Below are 27,095 nucleotides of genomic sequence, written 5' to 3'. Positions count from 1 at the left end.
TCGATGTGGGGCTAGATCTCAGGATATCCTGGGATCATGACCTGAGCAGAAGGCAGACGCTTAACCCACAGACCACCCAGGCGTCCCTCTTTAAGGTACCTTAAAAAGGATTTTCCCTGCTACAGTTAATACATCCAAAATAAAAAATAAACCTAGAGTTGTTTCTCTCAAAATGAGCTGTAATAAAAACAGGAAGATCCTTTTTCTGAGGGGATATCTTTGCATTAAAAAAAAAAAATAGGTCCTTTCTAAGGTCAAAAATTATTTCATATGTTTTTCTCTCTTATGAAAGAGGAACTATCCAACAAGTACAAATGCTGGGAGATAAAAGAATTACTCAAGAAAGCATCTGTAAATGTCTATCCTAAACTCAAATGTTCATTACGATTGTTGACTTTATCACCGTTTGAAAACTATTTTATCACCAATTGAGAAAATCACCCAAAGCAAAAATAAAATACTCCCAATTTAGGAAAACAAACTGTTAGTTAATTCCAATTAACTGTTAGTTAATTCCAATTAAACTGTTAGTATTCCAATCCCTCAATTCAACACAATAAGTGCTACTGAGTGCCTACTATGTGCCGGGCTTTGTACAGTATGTATATTACATATTTTATATATGTATGTATATAAATCCAGATGGCCAGATAATTACATATACCTGTACATCTCCAATCTGTCCACTATTCGTCTCACTTTCTTGTCCTTTATACCTATTAAAATATAAACTAATTTCCTATCATTTTGATAAAAAAGAGCAAACCCAATGATATATCTTGTTTTTCATAGCATTACCTCCTCAAATTTACAAGCATCTGGCCTATAGTAAATAACAGAAATTATTGCAATACTCTTGTTTAGTTCTTGTAAAAATTTATAATAGAAAATCTTATAAGTATTAATATTAAGGCTCCAGGATTCATGTTAAATGAAGTCTAACCATAATTTTTACATTATGTTTCTATATTTTGAGATCCCTTCTTTTCTGTCTCTCTGAATATTATAGCTATTAATACTTTCTGATAAAATAATTCAATTGAAAATATACTGAAATATAATATTAAAATAACTTTAGTCATATTGCCCACTACTAATTACAATGCTGTTGCTACTGTAGCATTTCTCATGGCTAGCAATGGAACTAAACACAAATAAAAAATAAGACTAAATATAAAACCACACTAAAACAATTTTAATAAATGAGAATGAAAAGCATTTTCAAGTAAGATAAAGATGATTTCACTTTCTATACAAATAAATAAGCTGAAATGAACTAAAAGTACTGCTATTCTAAAAGTTTTAACTGATTTTGCTATAGGAAAAATTCTAACTAAATTTAAATGTGTGAAGTTTATTATATATTTATGGTTTAGAAAACATCTTTTTTATTACTAATGTATTGACCATGCCCTCAGGTTCTCATTATGAGATTAAAAATACTTAAAAGAACATCAAGGATATAATTTATCACCCTAAGTTAAATAATCTTTGAAATTTTTTCATGACTGACACTATTACTTGAATTGCAGCATAAAGGGTTCTATTCTTTTGGCTTCTAATGGCATAAAGAAATACAGAATTCCAACCATTTTTTATATTTTCTATCTATGCTTCAAATGTAATTTTCCAACTATAATTATAGGAATACCAATATTCAAGTATGCTTTTCAAAGCCAAAATTTTTTTGAATAGACATAAAAGTACAGACAACTACCAAGCTATAATTTCCAAAGAAAACAAGTTAATAAATTTGCTGCTATTCCAATAGTAAGCATGGTTTTTCACTTATTATGTCAGCTATTAAAAATTGTGTAAAAATAAACCGGCCCATTGATTCTTAGTAGAAAAGCAGGCAATTGTAGCAAAACGACTGTGTCTCTTAGATAAGGCACACGTTTTTATTACTGTCCAACAAGCACAAATTTAAACTCTTATACTCGATGTTACTTTTTTAGGAGTTGTCAGAAAAGCATCAGTTAAATATTCTGACTCCTAAAGGGAAAACACAAGAAAGCTTTAGGGTTATTTTGCACCCAACTTTCAGGACCTTGATGTGCATTCCTTAATTTATCAAATAAAATTTTCCTTCCTTAAATAATGCACTGATCATATTTCTTCTAAAATGTGCTCCTACCAAAGGACCCTAAAACATTTGGGTGTTAACTCCCCGGTTCACATCAAGAGTTTAATAAAAATATAGGCCTTAAAGAAAAAAGATACAGTGAGAAATAGAGATGCCCGGTTGTCATCTTTCTCTATCCTGTCCCTTTACGAATGGGAACACTGGGGTCCACCCGGCTCAAATCAAACAGACCAGTTAAGTTCACTCAGCGGGACTAGAACCCAGGCTTCGGACTCTACACCAAACCCCATTTCCATTCAAATGTGGAATCATGCCAAACCACAATGCTAACTCAGTTAACAAGCATCAACAAGCTTTTATTGGCAATAATTAATTTTTTTAATGCAATAAAGAAAATACATCATCTGTTTCTTTTCTGACAACTGTTGTGCAACAAGGAAGTTTTTCTCTGTGCTTTGTGTATTCTCCTATTAGTGAAATTCTGTCAATCTCTAACAGAACAAAATTAAGACTCAGATCCCCCTTTGTAAAACTAACTTCATAAGACCATATATGTCACTGCTTAATTTAAAAATATATGTTATTGGATTTTATTTTTATCATTACTACTGTTTCGTATAGGTGCTGGGGCAAAAGAACGTACTTCTTTTCTCTCGAACCAATTAAAGCTCAAACATTTAGACCTATTCAAGATCTTCCAGCCTTTCACTTGAAACGGAATGATTTCGTTTCATAGGAAATCATTTTTTAATTTTTCACATCAGTTTGAGATGACTGAGGAAATAAAACCCCTACCTAAGGAGTCTAGACCACGTAATGGCACAGATGAGGGAATGCAGCCCCTCCTCCGCCCCAGACAAATATACTGGACCTGCAAGAGGTCAGCCGCTGTTACCACCTCCCCACTTTGTTACTCCTTGGTCTACCTGATGACTGAGGACAGCCACATCAGAGCTCCGGCTGTAAGACTCTAAAGAGAGTAAGACAGGTAGAGTTTTCCTGAAAACACACCGAGAGCATCCAAACCAAAACACTCTGACCACTGAAACAGCATGTCTGTCTTCGACTCACCTCTCAGCTGCTACTCTGCTCGGGACACAAAATGGATTCTCCTCCACTGGAAAAATTGGACAATTTAACCTTATCTTGTTGGACGGTTTTCACCGAAATTAATGAGACGTTCTTATGTGGAGAGGAAACAGCAAATTTTAACAACAAAACTGGGTTTATTTTTAGAGACATAACTGATTGAAAAAAAAAAACCCTTCTGTACTGAGACATGGCGTACGTGATCTCACCTTATGGGGAGTTTTTAGAAAATTCACTTTAGCTGTGAGTTATGGAAATATTTCTGTAAAATTCTATTTGGGGAACTTAAGAATTGATTGTACTTCACTTTAACTCAAAAATAACCTATATTTTCTAACTAATTTGGCAAGAAGCTTCCAGTGCAAAGTAGATGCTTTAGTTAATAAATATTTTGAGTATGATTCTTTTCATGAACAGCATCCACATACAAAGGAGTAAATTCATCCATTTATTTTGTTGACCATCTAGTCAATCACCACAGCTCTATGTATATACACAGCTTTTCATAGCTTAGAAGACAACTGCATACAAAGCACTGAATTTAGATGCTGTGACAATTAGAAAAGTAACATAATTTTTGCCTTCATTCATTTTTATCGAAAAATGAAGTCATCATAGAAGAGATTAATACAGGGTAATGATTAGGATGGTGTTGAAAATCCACATATAACTTTTTTTTTTTTTAAAGATTTTATTTATTTATTTGACAGAGAGAAATCACAAGTAGATGGAGAGGCAGGCAGAGAGAGAGAGAGGGAAGCAGGCTCCCTGCTGAGCAGAGAGCCCGACGCGGGACTCGATCCCAGGACCCTGAGATCACGACCCGAGCCGAAGGCAGCAGCCCAACCCACTGAGCCACCCAGGCGCCCCAAAATCCACATATAACTTTTGATTCCCCCAAAACTTCACTATTAAAAGCCTACTACTGACCAGAGGTCTTACCAACAATATAAGCAGTTGACTTTGTAGGTTCTATGTATTATATACTGTTCTTACAATAAAGTAAGCTAGAGGAAAAAATGTTATTAAGAAAAACATAAGGAAGATAAAATACATTTATAGGGCTGTTCCATATTTATCGGAAAAAATCCATTTATAAGTGGCCCCTAGGAGTTCAAACCCACATTGTTTCAGGGTCACCGTGTAGCATAGGGATTTGACATATGTATACAAACATGCTTTTAAAAGGACAGTAGGTCAATAGACTGAACAGAAGAAATCTGAAAAAATGGTTTTACAGAGTCAGATTCCTCAAATTTCCGATTTAGTCTATCCAGATTGTTTAGATGAAGGAATGGGCAGGCCCACCCCCCTCCCACTGGAGTTTCCCAGCACAGACTGGAATCTGATCCCCATTCACAAGGTACTCTAGTTTCTTAGCAGTCTGTGCCTAATTTCTTCAGGTTTGCCGTCAAGAGAACCTGTCATACGGTTCAGTGGTACCCGCGTGCACTACTTGCACGTAGTAGGTACGAAACTCAAATGTGCTTTGACTTGCTAAGAGTATTTTGAAGAAGGAAAACAGTCTGGTTCTCAAACAAGAAAAGAAACCATGAGTTTAAGCAATCACATGGAGGACAGAATGAAAATATCTAGCTACGGGGGGTCTCCGGCCACAGTCTACCGGGTTCTGTTCTGCTATGTGTGCTAAACTGTTTAAACCACTGACTTTACTAAGGACTCAAAGATGCGCTGTTCAAATCTGCCTGTGACACAGACCCAAGAGGACTAATCGGTGATGATGAGATGTCAAAACATAATCCAAAGAGGTTCGGACCAGCTGACACAATAGGTCCAAACAAAATAACAAACTTTCAGAGAGACAAATGCAAATACCTCTATTTATGGTCCATTGTGGGGCAGCAGACCTATATCATTTGGGGTTTTAACTGAACCGACGCTCAGTAAGAGTTCACAGCGAAACACGTTACACAAAATGAGAAGGCAAACTAATCTAGCTCTGAGGCTCCATTACTGTACACTCAGATGACCGGCCAGGTCACACCCAAAATATCAGAGTCAGTTCTCATGACTCTGGAAAGCAACTAGATAAGATACAACACAGTTAGGAGAAAGAGAAAAGGGTGGGGAATGGGAAGAGCAATCATCGAGACATTAATTAAGTTATTAACATTATATGTCGTGCTGAACCAGAGGATTAACACAGATTATCTCACACTTTACAAAATCCTGTAAAGTGATCATTTTATGGGCACCTGGGTGGCGCAGTTGGTGAGTAACCAACTCTTTATGTCGACTCAGGTTATGATCTTGGGGTCATGGATCGAGCCCTGTGTCAGGCTCTGCACTCATCAGGGAATCTGCTTAAGGTTCTCTCGCTCCCCCTCTCTCTGGCCCCCTCCTGCTCATGTGTACTCTATCTCTAAAATAAATAGATAAATCATAATTTATTTTATTATTTTTTTTACTTGACAGAGATCACAAGTAGGCAGAGAGGCAGAGAGAGAGGGAGAAGCAGGCTCTCTGCTGAGCAGAGAGCCCCATGCAGGGCTCGATCCCAGAACCCTGGGATCTTGACCTGAGCTGAAGGCAGATGCTTAACCCACTGAGCCATCCAGGCACCCCTTTAAAAATTTTTTTAAAAGTGGTAACTTTATCTATTCTCATTTTACAGATAAGAAAACTGAGGCTTGGATATCTGAAGTAATTTGCCCAAGTTCACCATGGAGTAGATAGCGAAGTTAGAATCTGACTTCAGGTCCAACCTCTCTACCCACCCACCCTCCAGTTACTGGGACCCTAACTGCCTGTGAGACCACTGAGGCCCCAGAGATATCAGAGCAGTGGCTTGAAGGCTGTGATGCACATGGCTCTCATGGGAAGAGCAAGAACACAGGCCCTAGTGTGGGAGGGTACCTGATGTGTTTATGGAACATCAAGGAAGCTAGGGTGGCTGGAGCAGAGTAATGAGGGGGAAGAGATCCACTAGACAGCTGTAATCAGAAGAGTAACAGGATTTGACACGGGTTTTAAGAGGGCCCCTCTGGCTGCAAAGGGACTAACATGGGGAGACAGAGAAGGGAAATCAGTTATGACATCCTTTCAACAACACCAGTGACGATGGCAGTATCTTGAATGACAGCGTGGGAGTGGATGTAACCAATGAAAGTAATGGATGGCAAGTAAGCACCTGAAAAGAAGTGTGATATCATTAATCATCAGGGAGATGCAAATTAAAACCACAATGAGATGCCATTTTACACTTATTAGAGTGGTAAAATACAAAAAGTCTGATTGAACATTTTAGACTAATTAACTGCTAAAAAAAGAAGTATTATTATAAAAGAAGTTTTTTTCTTTTCTTTTTTCTTTCTTTCTTTCTTTTTTTTTTTTTTTTTTAAGAGAGAGAGTGTATGCAGAAGAAGGGGCAGAGGGAGAGAGAGAAACTTAAGAAGGCTCCATGCCCAGTGCAGAGCCTGACACGGGGCTGGATCTCACCACCCTAAGATCGTGATCTGAGCTGAAATCAAGAGTCAGACACTTAACCGACTGAGCCACCCAGGCGCCCCAAAAGTACTTTCTCCTCGACTCTGACTCAAGCTTTTTGCCTGCACAACAAAGATGAACTAGGCGTTAGAGGGTGTGTCCTCTAGTTGACGTGTTATTACTTATTATTGAAAGTTCATTCTTCAGCTCACCCATGCATTCATTTACTTCATTCAACTGACAGATAACACTCGTGGTAATAAGCCTTCTCTGTGCCGGGTGCTGGGGAACACAAGGATGCGTAAGACAGAGATTGACTTCAAGTGGCTTCCTGCTATATCTGGCAAGTGGTGTCAGTTTTCTGGGGCTCAGTCTTCTGTCCTCGTGTCTTGAGCTTCCTTTTGTCCTCCAGGTATATATGGAAGAGGGTCTCTGCAAATTCTGTCCCTTTTGCCGGAACGGCCTTCCCTTCCTATCTCTCTGCCCCACTCTAGACGAGGCTGAAATATGACTTTTATGATAGTATTTTTTTAAGCAACAGCTTTATTGACATAATTCACATACAATTCTCTCATTAAAGTGTACAGCTGAAGGTGTTTTAGTTTATTCAGAGTTGTGCAACCATGACAGTGGTCAATTTTAGAACACTTTTATTACCCACAAAGAAACCCCATGCCCATTAGCGGTAGCTGCCCACCCCCCCAAAATGCTCCCAACCTTCTTAGCCGGAAGCGACCACTAATCTTTCTGTGTCTATAGATTTGCCTAATTTGGATACTTCCCACAAATGGAATCATACAATATGTTGTCTTTTGTGACAGGCTTCTTTCACTCAGCATACTCTTTTCATGGTTCAACCATTTTATGGAATGTACTGGGACATCTTTTGTTTTAATTGTCAATATACAGATAGAGATAGAGATATAATCACATTTTATTAATCTATTAGTTGATGTCCATTTAAGTTGTTGCCATTTGGAGTTATTATGATGAATGCTGCTTTGGAACATTCCTGAACACAGTTTTGTGGTGATATGTTTCATTTCCTTGGGTATATACATAGCAGTGGAATTACTGGGTTATAGTGTGACTCTATGTTCAAACCTTTGGAGAAACTGCCAGACTTTTTTTCCAAAGCAGCTACACTACTTTACAATCCTACTAGCAATTTATGAGGCTCCAATTTCTCCATATCCTTGCCAACACTTGTTATTATCTGTCCTCTTGATTTTAGCCATTTTAGTAGGTATGAAGTAGTATCTCATTTTGATTTGGATTTGCATTTCTCTGATAGTTAACGATGATGAGCAACTTTTCACATGCTTTTTCTGCTATCTGCCCATCTTCTTTGAAGAAACATCTGCTAAGATTCTTTGCTTGGGGTACCTGGGTAGTTTAGCTGTTTAAGAGTCTGTCTTCAGCTCAGGTCATGATCTTGGGGTGTTGGGATGGAGCCCCGCATCGGGCTCTCTGCTCAGTGGGGAGTCTGGTCTGTTTCTCCCTCTCCTTTTGCCCTTCCGTCCCACCTATACACTCTTTCTCTCTCAAAAAATCTTCAAATAAAAAGATTCTTTGCCTGTTTTTAAATTGGGTTGTCTTTTTTTTTTATTATTAAAATTTAAGCATGCTTTATAAGTCCCAGTTACAAATCTCTTAGAAGCTACATTATTTGTAAATATGATCTCTCATGGTGGGGTCTATCTTTCCACTTTCTTGCTGGTGTCCTTCGAAGCACAAAAGTTTCCTATTTTGATGACATCCAATTTATCTATTTTTTCATTCTTCTATTGCTTGTACTTTTGGTGTCAGATCTAAGAAACCACTATCTAGACCAAGCTCAAAGGGGTTTATGCCTCTGTTGTCTCCCAAGAGTTTTAAAAATTTAGCTCTTACTTTAGGTCTTCACTTGTATATGGTGCAAGGTAGCAGGCCAAGTTCATTCTTTCCTGTGTAGATATCCAGTTTGCCCAGCACCATTTGTTGAAACTATTCTTTCCCCTATTGAATTTTCTTATCCTTGTGGAAAATTGGCAGTTGAGTAGGGTCTTTCATGAACTCTGTCCCACCACAGGAAGCCACTTACACTGAGGCCTCTCGTCACATTTTCACCTCCTTGCCAGACTATAAGAGTTGTTTGAGCAACATACATATTTCATTTTAAGCATATCTCATTGCAAAATCAGTACCTAATTGTGAGTGACATGTAATAGTTTACCAATAACTATTAATTAAGCAAATGAGTGCCTAAAAATGAGGTAATCATTCTCTCCTCACCTGCTGTCTAATCATCGACAACATGAAGGGGACAGACCGAATCATTACAAACTTTCTGGTTCTCAGTGCCCACCAAACCACTGCTCCTTATGACCCAAGGCCCTCCCTCTGATTCTGCATATGCGGCCAATGAGAGGAGAGAGACTAAAGAAAACAACCACCTCCGTGAATTGTATTGCTCTGTGATCAGAAAGCATCTTCTGAAAAATGCCAAGCTCTATCAAATTACTCCTAATGACCCGTAACGGTTTGGGGCAGGGATGTGGGGAGGAGGAAGTTATAATCGCAATTACAGTTTTCAAAAAAAAAAAAAAATCCTATTTTCATGGATCCCTCCTGAAAATACTGATGGAACATAATGATGGATCTGTGGTCATATTTGCCTTCTCTGAGTTAGTCTAGTGGGAAGCAGAATATGTAGAGGCAAAAGCCCAGTTGTTTTCTGTGTAAATGTCTTTAGAATGGTTTCTAAAATCTTCCTCTTTTTCTCCTCCAGTTTTTTCTCCTCTTACCCTCCACTCCTCTTTTCTCTTCTTGTTTTTATGGCTGAGAAAACTCTAGGGTCCTCCCTTCTGTTCTGGATGATGAAGTTAGTCTAAGGTCTCCTAAATTCAGCATATAGAGTCTTAAGACCTCAGACTCCGCTCAAGAAAAGTCATCAGCTACTCATACCTCTTGTACAACATATTAGTAAGATACACACAAAGATAAATATCCACACATAGATTTTAAAATATAGGCATATGTAGGTATCTGATCCATCATCTTAATTCCCCCCCTCAGATGAAACCTTATCTGGTTCTTGCTATAAAAACCTCTATGGCTTCAATCATGTATACATAGTGGACCTTCAGTGAGTTAAGAAAGAAATGATGACCCAGTCCTATGATTCTAAAATAACCTTAAGTGTAGACACAACTTGAATACAACATCCTAAAGTTTCTAACTCAAATTAGGATCTGACCATTACCTCTTGGTATGAGTGAATTCATATTGCTTTTTTAAAAAAAAAAATTAAAAATTTATTTGAGAGAGGGAGAGCACAAGTGGAAAGGAAGGTGAGAGGGAGAGAGAGAATCCCAAGCAGACTCCCCACTGAGCACAGAGCCCAACATGGGGCTCAATCCCATGACCCATGAGATCATGACCTGAGCCAAAACCTAGTATCAGATGCCCAACAGACTAAGCCGCCCAGATGCCCCTGAGTGAATTCAGAGGTCTGTGCATGAAATTCTGAGCAAGTGAAAGAGGATTCCAAGTGAAAAGGCAGTACTTGCAACGGTGAGACAATCTTTCAAGTGGAACAATTCTTTCCAGTTCATGGAGGTGTTTACCTCCCTGTTTTCCTTAGCTGCCATTCTAAGTAGTCAGGCACACTCCCTTGCACTTCCGTCGAACTTTCAACCACAGCTTGACTTAGGATTTCCAAAGCCAGGCTAATGCTGTCGTTTGCATGAGTTATTGCCATGGAGAGAGAGAGAGACAGAGACAGAATGAACATCAGAACCTCAGTTGTAAGTAGAGAGATTTGACACAAAGAACAATTTTCCATTCCTCATTGGGAGAGCAGAAGGCAGGCCAGAAGTAGAGACACTGCTGCTTACTTGTTTTTTCCCTAAAAATGAAATGTAACTGCAGCTGATCTACTTAAAAACAGATGCCAACACCAAAAAGGGTTAAATTACTTTGACCAACCGTTAACGAGAACAATAGGAAAAAACCTAGACACCTGGCAATTCATTAACAGTCAGCTATATCTAGAATCTCTGTCTAGGGCAGTCTTTCACACCAGACTCCAATGAGGGCCAGGGAAATATTCCAGGGATATGTAAAACCTCTAAGAGAATTTAAAAAAAAAAAATGTTTTCATTTTGATGACTAAAAAAAAATCAAAACACAGAAACTGAACATGATCTTATTCTAACCACAGCATTTCCTTCCATCACTGCACTTACGAGAGCACCAAGTGCAAGTCTTAAGGGGAAGGATTAACTGTTAGAATCACGGGTCTCTAACAGGAGAAGACCCTGTCATCCTGTGGATCATGCATTCACAGGGAAACTCTGGCTGGGGATATGTAATTCCACGGGTTTGGGGAAGGCTGGCTATTCCTCTAAAATACTTCCTTAAAACAGTTTGGTGTGGCCTAAAATGCTTCCAGTAGAATTTCATTCTTAATTCAGAGTCGGGCTTTAATCCTTATTGCAAATTAAAGCCTATCTTGTAATTAAATTCAACCATTTAAAAGGCTAGTCATTTTATTGTTCTATTATTAATCATAATGAAAATAATGTGATCTAAAATTGATGACAATAAAATTTCACCCTTATCAAATCAGGTGAACAACTGGAAAATCTGAAATGACACTTGAGACTCCATGCAATTTATATCGATTTTATTAATACTTAATTCATCATTAAGAGGGGAAACACAGGAATTTTGAGCTAAAGAAAAATCTTAGCTATCATTTCTCCAAGGTTTCCGCTTCCTGGGAAAGAAGGTAAGGCTCTTGAGACGTTTGCTCAGGAAGATAGCCAAAAAGCCAAATCAAGAAGTTGAGTCTTTGGACTCACAGTCTCTAGGTAAAGCAAAACCCTGTACCCTGAATTTTACCCTCCACCATTAGTCATGCAGAAATCTTCTACAAATCATTAAGGTAACTGTGAATTCTTTATTCCTAAAAACTAATGCTACTCGATTCTAAAATTATTTACAAAATGACATTTTATTGTTACTATCTGAAATTTGAACATCTTAAAATTATTCCCTCATGTAGAAAATACTACAGAGGAAATGAAAAGCTTACGCAAACATTCCGCGGATACAGTATGATTTCGGTGCCTGACGGCAGGGTGTGCGGTATGTTATGTAACAGGTGATTACCCTGGGATTCTGAACCTTACAGAAAGCAGCCTGTTTTCTATGGGAAATCTTTTATAATGGAGCCGTGGCATTGGAGGTATTGAGGTCCGTTACACGAGCATACTATGGAATCAAAAGACACAGGTGTTCCTTGAATGCATCCGCCTTTCTTTCTTTTTTTTTTTTTTAATTTTATTTATTTGACAGACAGAGATCACAAGTAGGCAGAGAGGCAGGCAGAGAGAGAGGAAGGGAAGCAGGCTCCCCGCTGAGCAGAGAGCCTGACTTGGGGCTCGATCCCAGGACCCTGGGATCATGACCCGCGGCGAAGGCAGAGGCTTTAACCCCCTGAGCCATCACTCAGGCGCCCTGCATCCCTCTTTCGCAAATCCCAACCGCAGCCCTGCCCCGTCCTTTGGTCAAGTTGCCACATTAGACCTCCCAACCAGAATGTCTCCCTCTCATCCCTGCTGGGCAACATCCTACCCGCCCTCCAAAGATGCCAGCTCCCCCTCTTCTAAATCCTCGTACCCTTGTAAAGTTTGCTAATTACAGTTACTGGGATCTCTGGGACATGTATTTGTTTGCATACTTGTCTTATACCTTCCCTTCTTTAAGAACAGAAAACAGAAGCCCATTCTAGGCCAACATGGTGCATGGGATACATGATTGTTGAATTAAAGCAACAAGTGGGGCGCCTGGGTGGCTCAGTGGGTTAAGCCTCTGCGTTCGGCTCAGGTCATGATCTCAGGGTCCTGGGATCAAGTTCCGCATCGGGCTCTCTGCTCGGCAGGGAGCCTGCTTCCTCCTCTCTCTACATGCCTCTCTGCCTACTTGTGAGCTCTCTGTCAAATCAATAAATAAAATCTTTAAAAAAAAAATAAAGCAACAAGTGAAGTTTAGGGTAAAAAATTCTGAATTTGTAACAGTGTCTGTTCTATTCCAAACCTGACTTCTTATTCTTTCCTTTAAAATACATGTAAATGGGAGCGCCTGGGTGGCTCAGTGGGTTAAAGCCTCTGCCTTCGGCTTGGGTCATGATCCCAGGGTCCTGGGATCCAGCCCCGCATCGGGCTCTCTGCTTGGTGAGGAACCTACTTCCCCCACCCCCTCTCCTTGCCTGCCTCTCTGCCTCTTGTGATCTGTCGAATAAATAAATAAAATCTTAAAAAAAATACATGTAACTGGCCGTATTAAAGTGATCACTATGAGGAATAGGCACAACACATGAAAACGCTGGAGATAGAGTTATGTGAAACAAGCAAAAACCAAAATTATACCTGGGCTGTGTTTACTAATTGCAAATATCATATATGCATATGGACAAAATGTAGAAGGTAAAACATAAAAATGAAAACAATTCGTTCTATTGGGTGATGGAATTATTGGCTTCTGTGCATATACTTATGTTCATATAATAAATATTATTTTAAAGTGTATACATCTGTAGTAATTAATAATATTTATGCTGGATATCACTACTAATATTTCTGGATTGCTAAAAAAAAAAAAAAAAAAAAAAAGCACATGGAGTTGTCCTCTGTCTACTGCCTTCTAGTTTGCTGCCCCTCATGGACACATGCGGAGCCACGGGCCACCTGGTCGCTACCACAGTTGTAGAGTCGGTTCCCAAGAAGGTGCTCTGTGAGAATGGCGGGTACGTCTGTGAGTCCAACATTCAATGTCAAAGGAAGCATACACACAAAAAATTTTAAGGACCAAAATCTAGATCACTCAGTGAAACTGAAAATATAGCAAAAACTCCTTGAGTTCAGTTTACAGCTTTATCGTCTTCTCCAAAAGCAAACATTTCTTTCTAAATGTTTCCCCCATAGGCATATGCTTTCTGAATGGGCTTGCTTTATGTCCTGCTTGCGCCCTTCTCTCTAAATCGCCCTAAATTGCTGTCTTCAGATATATTGTTTCTGCTTACACATTTGATTTTTTAAAAATACATCATTATGGTGAACAGCATTACCATGTTTCCTGGAGAACCGAATGACTCTTTTTTGAGTGTTTGAATTTCTACTGTGTTTTCGTGAATGACGATACATACTGCTACCTAAAACCTCGGCCCAAATCATTAACTAAGTAGTCACCAAACGCTAAATGCCCCAACGATCTCCAACTTGGTATTATTCACTGGGGTGATTTGGAACTGTTCCTTTAAAAAAAAAAAAAAAGAAAGGAAAAGGGAACTTACTTTTTCACTGCTCATTTTGTGACTTTACTGACATAACTGTTGTTTAGAATGAAGACATTAACTTTGCCTGGCGTTGGAGAAAAATGAGAGGTTCACTAATCTTTTATTAAACGAAGATATTTTTATTTACATAATCCCATTTGTCCCATTCAAGCATCGTGCAGGGCCGGGACAAAAGAGGCTGATTTATTAGAGGCACGCCAGGGTGAAGAATTTGCTCAGAATTCTTGGTTAGGCTGTGATAAGAACACAAATTTATCTGAACAATGCTTTAGGGCGTACTTAGGGAAGATGCTATAAAAAAAAAAAAAAGCTTTATTGCATCACACACATGGAAGCAGATTCTGACTCTCATGGGCCAGAGCCAGCATGAACTTCACACTACATTAATTTGCACTTGTCGATATGCTGCTTTGCAAGTCTTTTGTAGGCATGTTCAAATGTGTACCCTGTCTCCTCCGCTAGAATATAAACTCCCTCAGGGCAGGACCCGGGTCTTCCAGCTAGCACCCCCACGGCGCCTCCGCCACCGGTCTGGGGAGGCCGGGCCCGCGCGCGTGCAGGGCCGCTGCCTGAGCGGGGAGCAGGGAGCGGGATGCGCTAAGCTTCCAGCAGCAGAAGAGGGTGTGAAGAACAGTGGCGAGCAACTCTGTCATCACCAGGACCGAGTGATTACATGTGCTAACGGCATGCCCAAGTGGCCCCTCTCCCAGTCAGTTTTTAGAGGCAGAAGTGCGACTGCAGGTGGTAGTTGAAAAGTCTCTCGAGTCTGGCTCTCCAGAAGCCATCCATTCTCTCAGTGCATTCTCCCGAAGCCTTCTGACGAGAGCACAAGGCATTGCAGACACGGAGCAGGGCAGAGCCGAGGAGGATTCTGCTTTAATGTGGAGGTGCGAAACTGCAAGTAGAAGAGACGGATGCCACGCCTGGCCGCTGGAACAGGGAGCCTGAGATATTCTGAAGGTGCTTCCACGGTCCAGTGGGAGACGGTGGACCTCGCAGGTCCGCGAGCTGGGCCTTTGGCATCCTGCCATTTTTGTCTGAAACTAGCGATTTCAGGGAAGAAAGTTCCATGGCCTGTTGCTGCGATCTCCTTCCGTCTCCCTGTCAGAAAGTTCTTCCTCCAGGCTACTGGGATTTCCAGGGGCTGTGGTTACACTGCTTTGTTCTTATTCCTTCCGCCCACACGGAAGATCGAGAGCAGGTGTTTAACTTTCTCCTTCCAAGAATCTGTCAAGTGCTTGAAGACAGCACAGCGATGTGTTAGACTTCTCTAAGTAAAAAGGTACAATTCTTCACGTTTTCTTTATTGCTTTTGTTTCTCTGGCCTTCAGTAGGCCCTCCCTTTAGGACTTGCAAGGCTTCTTCTCATCCTTTCACAAAACAGATGCGCTTCTTCCAACAATCTCATTCATTCTAGTGAACTTCAGAAATAATTCCCGTGTTGCTAGAGTCCGTGTGGGACTTCAGTACCAAAGTGCCGCATCCTACTGCCGTAGACGGGAGCTCCGATTCTTTCCTACCCTGATTGTTCCAGCCAAAACCTTCAGATCTACTTATTTGGTTTGCTCCAGGACGTCCGTACCTCAATGCTTCCTGCTCAATTGTAGCCACAACTCCAAAGTAATAACTCGTGCAATGCTGGGTTTAAAAAAAAAAAAAGTCTTCCTGTCTCTTGAAAATTTTTTTCCCAACTCAAACTGTACCGCAAAATACATTTTATATTTATATTTACACTCTCATCGAAACCATTATTTATTTTTAAATATTTATTTATGTATTTATTTGAGAGTGAGACAGAGAGGGTGAGGGAGCACGAGCGGCAGGGCAGGGGCGTGGAGAGCAGGCATCCTGCTGAGCAGGGAGCCTGACACAGGGCTGGATCCCAGGACCATGAGGTCATGACCTGAGCCCAAGGCAGACACTTAGCCGACTGAGCCACCCAGGAGCCCCTTTCATCTAAGCCATTACTAAGCCATAGGCCACGACTACGGTAACGACATTCTAACCTGCCGCACACTCACGTGGCAATGCTATGGCTAAGAGACCAGGGGTGAGGCCGTGCACCATACTGCAAAATACTCTGAAACCATTAAGTTACCATCTGAGACTGATGAGTCTCCAAACTCAAAGAGCCCCGCCTTCCAGTAAGGCACGAGAACCTCAAGCCATCCAGTTCTATTTCTGTACCTGGGGCAGGGGAGACAAACTTCTACAAAAGCTCAGACAGTAAATACTGCAGTCACTGGGCTCCGGGATTGGGGTCACTGCCACAGCTCGACTGTGCGGAGGGAAGCAGCCATCGACAGCTCATGCGTGAACGGAAGGGGCTGGGTTCTAACACAGCTTTATTCGTAAAAGCAGGCAGCGGGTCAGACCGGCCCCTGAGGTGCAGTTGGGCAGCCCCCTCTTACGGGTGTGGGGCATATGGGCGTGTTAAACACTCGTGCACAACCATACGTGTAAGTGGGTATGTATCTACCTGCAGCGCCTGCCCACCCCCATGGCCTTGGCAGCATCGCGGGCGTGTGGCCGGGGCAGTCGTCCAGAGCTCCGTGTTTAGAAGGGTGCTGGGCTCTGCTGTCTACTGCTCTGTGGTCGACATCTTGACATCTGTAATGATTGATTATTGGCCTGTGTGCTTTGTCAGAGATGTCTGATGGGCCAGTGGGACCCCCCCCCCCGCCACCGCCTTCATAGCTGTGGTCTTCTCTCTTCACCACCTCCCAGCAGCCCCGAGACTCCGACACCGTCCCCTGCCGCTGCCTCTTCTGGCCCAGCCCTGGGGATCTGGCCGCCCTCTGCCTCGGGTAGAACCAGGTCTTGGCAGTGTGAGGGCGGGGAGGGACGGGTTCTGTTCTGCTGTTGCCCTCTGCCTCTGGGAGGAGCCCGGATCTGAGCCTGGGGAAGATTAGGTTGAGTGTGTCACCCCTGACAGACAGCCCAGGACACAGTGGTGACCATCCCTGCCTCCAGCTGCCATCACTGCTGCACGCTCGGGAGATCCAGCACGGAGTCTCTGCCCTTCCTGACCCGGGCCCCACCAGGCCCACCGGGCCCCACGAGCATGCCTGTGCGGGAGGTGGTCTGAAGTCAAACAGCAAATACTGGGCAAGAGGGAGAGAGAAAAGGGAAGGGAGGGAGAGACAGAGAGAGACATTCTAGAAGAAAGGACAATGTTTTACATTGTAATACCTCTAGCAGCACGTTCTTCCTGCATTTTGGACACAGGCCTCTGCATTCTCCTTTTACACGATGCCCTGCTCAACCCTCTGTGCTCTCAAGAATCACTTTCTGAGATTCATGTACTACAAGGGAAGGTGACAAGGAAACTCCCACTTAGGCAGCACTATGTAAGAGGGCTTCCCCAGCATTCCCCAACCTTAAATGTAAGGCTCAGAAGTTAATCATGAACTGTGGGTTTCCGACTCTAACGGGATCTGCTGACCGGGGCTGCCGCATGGGGCCCCCTCCCTCACGCAGCTGCTGGAGGAGGAATTCTTATTTCTTCAGAACGATGACGGACGAGTCACCTTGTATAAGGCACAGCCAACACGTATGTACGAAACTTAATAGGACACCAACAGATAATAAAGTTGAAATTTTGCTGGGATATCCTCTTATACCCTATTAAAGAAGATAAACCCATAACATTCTGACATACAAAACACACCCGCGTGTCGAGTTTGGATAAACCAGCTGTGAAAGAGGCACCACGGAGACGGTCAGCATAAGCCTGAGTACGGGCCGGGCAGGACGAGATTTTAAAGAAGTATTGTTAGTATTGTCAGGGGTGACAACGACATAGCGATTACAAAAAAAAAAAAAAAAAATCCTCCAGAGACACAGGCTGAGGGGTTCACGGGTGAAATAACATCATGTCTGAGATCTGCCTCAAACGCTTCAGCAAAAGGAGCAACAGAAGAAGGAGACAGATGAACAGGCTGTGGAAGAGAAGATGAAGAAACAGACAGTGACAGAGAAGAGGAAGGAGGAGAGAAAGCATGTGAGCTAGAACAGGACTGGCAAAATGATGAACCTAGGTGATGGATGTGTGGGAACTCATTATGACATTTTTTTTATATGTTTTCAACTCCCATAATGGACTCCGTGTGTGTGTACCTGTTGCCTACAGAAAAATTTCAAATAAAAACTAGGGCACAGATTTTTCATTCTCCTCCATACCAAATGTCTTCTTTTTTTTTTCTTTTTTCTTTTTTTTTTTTTTTTTTTTTGTGCGAGAAGCGTTCTCTCAGACTGGCAGGAGCGCTCTCCGCTGAAGATACAAAGGAGTTGATGGGAAGGATAATCTGCCCGTGGGCTCCTGACACAATATAAAGAAGAAAAGGAGAAAGTGGGAGGAAGAGATCGCTATTGTTCCTCCCCTAACCCTTCCTTCTAATTATGCCAGAGTCAAGGCTCGGGTCACAAAGAAAATGATTTTGGTGGTCAACCATTTGCCCTGTTTTGTATACATCAAAAAAGCTCTTGTTCTTACCACATTCCAATCTCACAGTTTCCCACCTACTTTAGAGACGTATCGAGAAGCCAGATTAACAAAAATATGAACAAAATGACTATATTACAAGGAACGCTTTGTCTGTACACCAGGAGATGGCCTTCTTGTTAGGCTGAATTGCACGATGTGCAACACTTTAAAAGTTAAATACGCTGTCTATTACTATAAGTATTTCCAATAAATGCTCAACATGCACAGCTTTGAGAAGTTGAATGTAAATTTCTCTCTTGAGTGCAGATGGTGGCCAAGCAAAGCAGCTCTTTGGTCTTAGAGACAGAAGGTCAGGTCATGGCTGAAAGACCAAAGAACAATTGCTGCTTTGCTCCTCCAGATCATGCACGGGAACGAGACACCACCACTTTCTTTTCTGAAGCTGCCTGGTCAGTACAAAATAGTTACAAAGAGCACCTCTAAGATTTCCCTACATTCTGTCCCAGAGAAAATGATAACAAGGACATCCCATCACAAACCCCTTATAACCATTCCAAGGTTTTATTCCTACCCACTGTGACCTCCTAAGAAGGCACATCTTTATCTAAAAGCAACACTAGAAGTCATTATAGAACTGCTAATGTTTGACTAGGAAGCAGGAAATGTTTACAAATAAAAAAGCCTTCTTTAAAAATCCTGCTACTTTGGCCTCCGCATCATTATTGGTTAATTGTTGCAAGGAGTTAGAGCTCTGAAAGACAGATATTACAAATACTTCTACACGTTATTCATTTACAAGTGATACGATAATCTTATTATTCTGCCCTTGTTTTGTCTCCCTAGAACATTATCCTGTAATTTTAAATAACTGACACAATATAAAGAAGATATAACTCAGATAGTCTTATTTTTTTTTTCCAATTAGTTCAAGTTGTTATGTTGGGCAGACATTATAGAATAATACAAAAGCACGTAAGAATGCCTGGTGAGCATACCAAGATAACCTTTAAAGAAAAAAAAAAGTCATAATATGTCAGGAAAGGAAAGTTCTGTTTGGTTTGGTAGTGCTAGACCTTCCGCTGCTGATGGAGCATTTTCAATTCCACTATCAGGCACGCCCCCAACTGGATGCAACAAAACAGTTTCATCATCTGCATACGTTAATAATGAAAATTCTCAAAATTAAGACCCATAACACTCTGAATATAGTGGTACCAAAGCAGAATCTGATTCTGGTTGTTCAGATGTTAATTTAGTGCCAGGGATTTCAGCTACGACTTGAAAAACTTTTTCAAGTACTAAATCTCATTATCACTTTCATTTTTAATACTTTCCCCAATCATCTTTACATCATCTGCATAGAGAGTTCACTGGGTTGAAAGGGAAAAGATGCTGGAAAGCATGGTAAAAGCTATGAACTAGAAATACATTTGAAAAAAAAATACTTTAAAGTTTACCTACTTATAAATTGTGGTTTTTAAAAAAAAAATACTGACACCGAGAACTCATTTTACTGAACAGATTTATCAATCTGCTTCCATTGAACATTAGGAATGAAAACCTTCAATGTTCTACACTGTCATACAAAAGTAGCAAACCCAAAGTGGGTCTATTAGAACTGCCTCTCTCAAAACTTTATCCATGTCATCAATTAAAATTGGAGTAGCTACACGATCTCAACAAAGATATAACATAAAACATCTGTTCAACTGAAATGGAAGTAAGGAGCATTTCCCCCTAACATTTCTAATTTCCCTGTATTTAAGGCTTCTTGAGCAAACGTATTCATGGTTATCTTAGTTAAAACTGGTTTCGCTCTGCCAACAATCAATTTGATTGACATATTTACATATCAACTCATCTCATCTTACAAATTTTAAACTTTTTCACTTAAAATTGGATTCAAGTTGGCATCTTTCAAGAACTTTATGTACGTATATTTTAGGTTCAAACTGTGCATTAGTACATTTTTTTTTTTTACTTTTGTAAGTAATAGATACACATATCCAAATGTATATTTATGACCTGTCAGATTGGGATTTTATATGCAGGCAGTTGTATTCTCACCATTTCATGTGAAAGGTGATAATTTTAGGCAAGTATAAATGAAATTCTTTTAATAGTATAAACGGGATTGTTCCATTAGTTAGAAGCAATATAATAGAAATAAATAACTTACATCTTTAATTATGTCTTTAATCGTTGTAGTTACACTTGTCATCTCTTACCTCATCTTTAATTTCAAGATCCCTTTTAGTTTTTGTTCTGTACTCTCTGTGTTCCTTCTCTGCCTCATCCTTCTCCATTTTGGTTCTATTCAACTGAAAGCGCATTTCCCCACACACCTGTTAGATTGTAAAAACTAGATCAATAGCTGCGGGAATCTACCAGGCCATGCCTGCAATCAGATCTTTTGGTGCCCCCTAGAGGTCATACACATAAAGTACAGTAGAACTTTCCTAAAAACGGCCTTTTCCGTTAGAATATTCAATGTATTCTGTTAAGATGTGAAGGCAGTATCAGGTATTAATGAATTTAACAATTTCAAATTATGATAAATAAATGTATAACTGGGAAGTTTAAGTAATATGCCCAAGATTTTTTGTGTAAAATAATTTTCAATTGCATATTATCATTCAAAATGCATTATTGTCTCCATTTTATATAGATAAAATCATTAATTAAAATATTAAGCTATGTGACTATCCATTCAAACTGTTATGGTTTAAATATACAGTTTATATAGTAAAGTTTTCCTTTAAAGATTTGATCAGTTAGGCTTTTATTTAAGGAAATTTATAAAGGAATTTTTCTCTCTGCTAAGAGACTGTATGGTATTAAAGTGTATAGTAGAACGCAGTAGTTCCTGTAATTCTTATAGACAATGTCAATCTTAAGCACTGTGTGATATATTTAAGTTAATAAACACTGTCTGATAAAAGGCACAGACAGGAACCATTTATAACTGTAGCATTCAACATAAAAGGAAAGTACACATTTAAGTGAAATGATTTTAACATATCATTAAATAATGAATACACATAGCATCTTAAGAGTGTCATGTCTCATCCTTTATACAATTTTCTTTTTCAATCCAGGGCCTCTACAGACACGTAAATATATTTGGAAAATCCAACCAGCAGATAAATCTAAACAAAGAAATTATGAGCCTTTGAGATAACTGAGAACCTGCAGAGAGATTAATTAACACACAAGTCTGCTAATTCAGTCTTTGATTTACAAATACAACTTTTTAAAAATCGTGTATCATCCAAAGGTTATAGTTGTTTGAAACTTTTCAATTTGGGGATTTCTCCAAAACTGATTAGAACTTCAGAAATTAGTTTTTATCATTACTGAGGTATTAGAATCTTACAAAACCTTTATCTCCCGTGTTCAAATAAAATATACTTTGAAAAATAAACAAATCTTTGTCTAAAGGTTATAGTGACAAGACAGAGAAAAGTAAGTTTTTCTCCCCAGTGCCCCTCAAAATGCTAGAAAAAGAATAAAATTACAAAAAAAATTGATTTGAAATTCAGATACTTTGAATGTGTCAGAGCTGATGCTTCTCATTTCAGAAAAAAATAAAAATAGTAATTTACAAAGTTATTAATTTTAAAGATAAATAAAGTTTAAAATTAAGAATGACAGAAAAAAAATAGGGCCCCAATTTGCTTGCTTTCTTATTCTTATTCCAATTTATTTGATTTAAACACATGAATGAAATGGAAAAAACCCAATTGATAGTAACAAAAAAATAGTAATTACCCAGGCATTGTGTTTCAAACCCAATACCAACACAAAATTATTGCTTATTATTATATGTCTAAGCATTCAGTTTTATTTAAAATTATTTCATCCCTTAATTTTATTTTTAAAGTTCCCTTGCCTTACTATTTTCACTTTAGCACCTGCTAAGTTAATCCATAACCCTTAAGTTTATCTAAAATAAACTGGCAAATTACATTGAAGTGGAATGATATCTCAGGGTTGGTGTCACACAGGAATGCTTCTAAAGCTTGAGTCTTTGTGGAAGGTTCTAAAGACAGAGGGAGCATCTTTACTGTACACGTTCCAACAGAAAGTTCTCTCCCTACAATGGACTGGACCCTCTCACCACCAGCTTTCTCCTATAAATCTGGATGAACCACAGCCAGCCCTCAATATCCATTCTCTTACTTCTACCCCTACCTTCACACAAACACATTTAGGGTATTGGAACATATGGTATTTTAAAACTTTTATGTAAGCTAGCTTGAATTTTAGAAAGCAAATGGAGAATTACAGAAATTCAAGGGAAAAATAAGAAAATATAGGATTTGTTTCTTCTGTATATAAATTAAAGGTAAGTTTAATGACTAAGTCATAAAGCAACAGTGGCATTACAAATATGTCAACATTTAGGAAGATATACTGACCAGTAAAATGCAGTATGAAAAGGTATGCATTTCAAACAAAATCATCTGTGTAAATTGGTAAAAAAAATCAATCGATTGAATTTATTACATCATGCATACCTATATTTAGTTTCTTACTTTTAAGGCAACTTATTGCTGAAATCTACATGAAATTTAGTGTTCCATAAATATGTACCTTAGTTTTTGGTTTACAAGCTTGTAATGCCCATAGCGCAGACACCATGATATTTTATTTTAAGATTTTATTTGACACTGATATTTTAAAGTATTAAAATAAGACACTTGATGTTGGAGCTTTGATTTTAGAGTCCAGGTTGAAAAGGAATGGGAGGTGGAGAATTTTTTATGTTACATAGCACATTCTTCATGTGGTAAATAAATCTCTTTACTATCACTGTAGAGATCAAACCCATGCAATCTCTGGTGTTTAACATCTCTCCTGTCTAATTTAGAAACATAAGTTTTATCAAATATTCAATGATTAAAGTAATGAAACTTGCTTACTGACAAGTCTGTCTCAGCCATTTAGCTGAAGAAGAACTAACATTTAGTTCTTCCAGGACATTATCTGTGTCTAATTCATCTTCTGCCTTTGCAGCACCCATCAGAGGGCCTGTCAATAAATAAATGCTGGCTTCATGACCATTATGTGGATCTTTACTATCTTAAATAACAAAAGTTCTCCACTCCAAACTGCTTTCTGGGCTTTGTACATTAGGAAAAAATTAGGAACTAAAATTTCACTTTGTACCTTTGTGACATCCATTTCTTTGGAAGCAAGCTGGTTTTGAACTTCCTCAAGCTGATTAATAGCTGAAATCTTCTCTCTCGTAACCTTTTCAACTTGGGCCTCCAGTTGGGCAATGTTTTGAGACAGGGACAACATCTGTAAGAAGAAATAGAAGTCCTAAACCCTAACGCCATTTGACACTATATATATATTTAAAGATTTTATTTATTTATCTGACAGAGAGAGAGATCACAAGTAGGCAGAGCAGCAGGCGGGGGGGGGGGGGGGGGGGGGGGGCGGAGCAGGCTCCCTGCTGAGCAGAGAGCCCGATACAGGTCTTGATCCCAGGACCCTGGGATCATGACCTGAGCCGAAAGCAGAGAATTAACCCACTGAGCCACCCAGGCGCCCCTGACACAATAAATATTAAGAACATTGATTATTCAGCCATATAAAAGAATGAGAAATTGCCATGAGCAACAACATGGACGGACTTAGTGTAATGCTAAGTGAAAGAAATCAGAGAAAGACAAAATATCATATGATTTCACTCATTTGGGGAATTTAAGAAACAAAGGAAAAAAAAAAGAGAGAGACAAAGAAACAAAGAAAAAACACAGACTCTTAAATACAGAGAACCAGCCTCCCCCCAGAGGGGAGGTTGGCGGAGGATGGGTGAAATAGATGAAGGGGATTCAGAGCACACTTATCTTGATGAGCACTGAGCAATGTATAGATCCGTTGAATCGGGGCGCCTGGGAGGCTCAGTGGGTTAATTCTCTGCCTTCGGCTCAGGCCATGATCTCAGGGTCCTGGGGCCCTGAGATTGAGGCCCACATTGGGCTCTCTGCTCTGCGGGGAGCCTACTTCCCCCCTCTCTCTCTGCCTGCCTCTCTGCCTACTTGTGATCTGTCTTTCCCTCTGTCAAATAAATAAATAAAATCTTAAAAAAAAAAAAAAAAAGAACTGTTGAATCATTATATTGTAGACCTGAGACTAATATACTATTATATTAAAAAAAAATCTTGAATTAATGGGAGTCTCTGCACGGTCACTGGGTTCACTCTTAAGCCATTTCTCTGTGGACTGGGTATGCCCATTTCTCCACTTCCTCAACTCACCCATCCCCCATGACTTAAATATGTACTTCCTTCCCATTCATTCCCTGGTCTCTACCCTCATTTTGGGAATCACATGTAAGATGTTAAGACCAAAGTTTGGGTTGAAACTTTAAGGTGACAGACAATCTATACAAGTTGTGGAAGGGACAGATATGAATAAATTTCAGAGGCGATGTCAAGGAATCAGAGAAGTCTGGGGAGCCTGGGCAGCTCAGTTATTTGGGCATCCGACTGTTGGTTTTGGCTCAGGTCACGATCTCAGGGTCCTAGTTCAAGCCCCACGTTGGGCTCCCGCTCAGTAGGGAACCTGCTTGAGATTCTCTCTTCTCCTTCTCCTTCTGCCCCTCCCCCAAAGCTCACACGTGTGCACACACTCTCTCTCTCAAATCAATAAATCTTAAAAATGATTAAATCTTACAAAAAAAAAAAGAAAGAAAGAAGGAAAGAAAGAAAGAAAGAAAGAAAGAAAGAAAAGAAAAGAAAAGAAAAGAAAAGAAAAGAAAAGAAAAGAAAAGAAAAGAAAAGAAAAGAAATCGGGGAAGTCTTAAACCCTTCAACCAAATGGAAGGATAGAAGGACCCGATGGGAGAGCTGGAGAGGCGGGGGGTATCTTTAGAGAGAACGACTGGGGTTCTGTGCATCCTACTTCCTTCCTCCCAACACCAACAGAGGCGGCTCTGACACTTCCTGAAAAACCCCACCCACCCTCCTGTTCCCTAGCTACCCCCATTCCTCCTCTTAGCCATCATTCCCTCTCCTGGGGAAGGTTTCTTCGACCTCTCCCTCCCAGCACAAAACAGGAGCCCCTTCCCACACTCAGGGCTGCTATTCGCTACTCTGTACTGGGACAGCCATGCCTGCAGTCGGCGGCTGGCATCCATTCGCACGGATTGCTGCCCACGCGGTGCTGGTGGTTTAATATCTTGACTCTCTCTGGATGCGCTGCCCCCACCACCTCCGTATATCCCCATCACACCACAACGTGCCACGCCTGTGTACTTCCCGCCCCACACACTTGTCTCACTGTTTACTTGTTTCCTCCCTTAGACTACAAGTTTCTCAAGGGCATGTTCCTCAGGAGGCACAAGTGTTTGACGAATGACTGGATCATTGGAATAAACAGGTTTTTGGAGGAGCTATCCACTCTATGAATGTCAGCTTCTTACTTTTTCTTCTCAGGGTGAGAAATGCTTTCTAGATCTTAGATTTAACCTTTACAGCCTTTTATTTGCAATGATATTTTACTCTGCTACAGGAAGTCAAAATTTTTTAGACTCTTAATTTCTTGTTTGTATTGGCAGTTTTAAAAGTGAAGACGAAATGCTACCTTCCTAGAGAGGGAAACACAGACATATCGATCAGTTTTTAATCTGTTAAACAAAAGCACGTAACAAAACTCTAAAGAGTATTTAGGGGCGCCTAGGTGGCTCAGTTGGCTAAGCATCTCCCTTCAGCTGAGGTTGTGATCCCAGGGTCCAGGAATGAGCCCCACAATGGGCTCCTTGCTCAGCGGGGAACCTGCTTCTCCCCCTCCCACTCCCCTTGATTGTGTTCCCTCTCTTGCTGTCAAATGAATAAATAAAATCTTTAAAAAACAAAACAAAACAATACAAAATGGAAAGATTATTTTAAATTTACTGTAGTACACAGACATGGGTGTGAATTCAGTTTTACAACTGAAATCAGTAAGAACGCAATGTTTGTGATAAAAATCGAGATTGCCTTTGAATTATGTAACTAGTTCAAGTTGACACATATGAAAATAATGAGCCCTGGTAGTGATTTTCTAATTAAATGGTAGATATATTAATTAACTTTTCCGGGGACTGTGAAGAATTGTACATTTGACTTATGGCTGTTTACATGTCCTTCTTACCCTCAAAAGACTGGCTGAAAATCTAATTTGCACATAAAATTACTTTTACTAATACCAGGCTACAAACTATTCTAATGCATATTGCAGTCCAAACCCCAAAATGAAAGTCAAAAGAAGTTAAATGCAACCAATAAACAGACTAATTTATACCTCTAATTTAAAAAATTCAAGTTCTTAAGTATCTATATTATGAAGGTAATTATAGCTTTTCTGGAACCACACAACAGCAGCGAACTTTAATTACCAGCTACTAAAAATCATACTTACATGTGAAGATATAACTTATGGTAAACATATTAACATTGGTGGTTTCTGAAATAAATATGCAGACATTCACTTGCTAATTGTAAATTCCAAGTCAGTTTCTATTATAAGCATGTAACAAATCACACTCCCTCCATCTGATTCCCTCTCTCTGCCACCCATCACTTCTTTCCTCTGCCCACTACCTGTCTGCTCCCTCCTGTCACCCACTTCCTGAGGCCTCCGCTCCTGTTGTCACACCTTCTTTTCCCCCACGCCCACCATCTGGAAGT

The 27,095-nt window shown here is 40.0% G+C and overlaps 1 protein-coding gene across 12 annotated transcripts in view; it reads right to left on the bottom strand.

The window, feature by feature from the left end:
• SDCCAG8 (SHH signaling and ciliogenesis regulator SDCCAG8) overlaps positions 1 to 27,095 on the bottom strand; it is a 229,449-nt gene that overhangs the window by 130,546 nt on the left and 71,808 nt on the right. For 10 of the 12 annotated variants that reach the window (XR_009406554.1, XM_059412519.1, XM_059412520.1 and 7 more), the window contains 2 exons: positions 23,584 to 23,718; positions 20,640 to 20,756 (listed from right to left, as the gene is read on the bottom strand). The exons of 1 other annotated variant lie outside the window; for it this stretch is intronic. Coding sequence is in view for 10 of the 11 variants with exons in the window: in XM_059412519.1 (XP_059268502.1) it covers positions 20,640 to 20,756; positions 23,584 to 23,718 (252 nt within the window). In the remaining variant the exon portion in view is untranslated. The remainder of the gene's footprint in view (positions 1 to 20,639; positions 20,757 to 23,583; positions 23,719 to 27,095) is intronic. One more of the 12 variants, XM_059412523.1, reaches the window with a different exon arrangement.

This window comes from Mustela nigripes, chromosome 10 (genome assembly GCF_022355385.1).
Source record: "Mustela nigripes isolate SB6536 chromosome 10, MUSNIG.SB6536, whole genome shotgun sequence".
Lineage (NCBI taxonomy): Eukaryota > Metazoa > Chordata > Mammalia > Carnivora > Mustelidae > Mustela > Mustela nigripes.
This window is presented reverse-complemented; position numbering and strand designations above follow the sequence as displayed.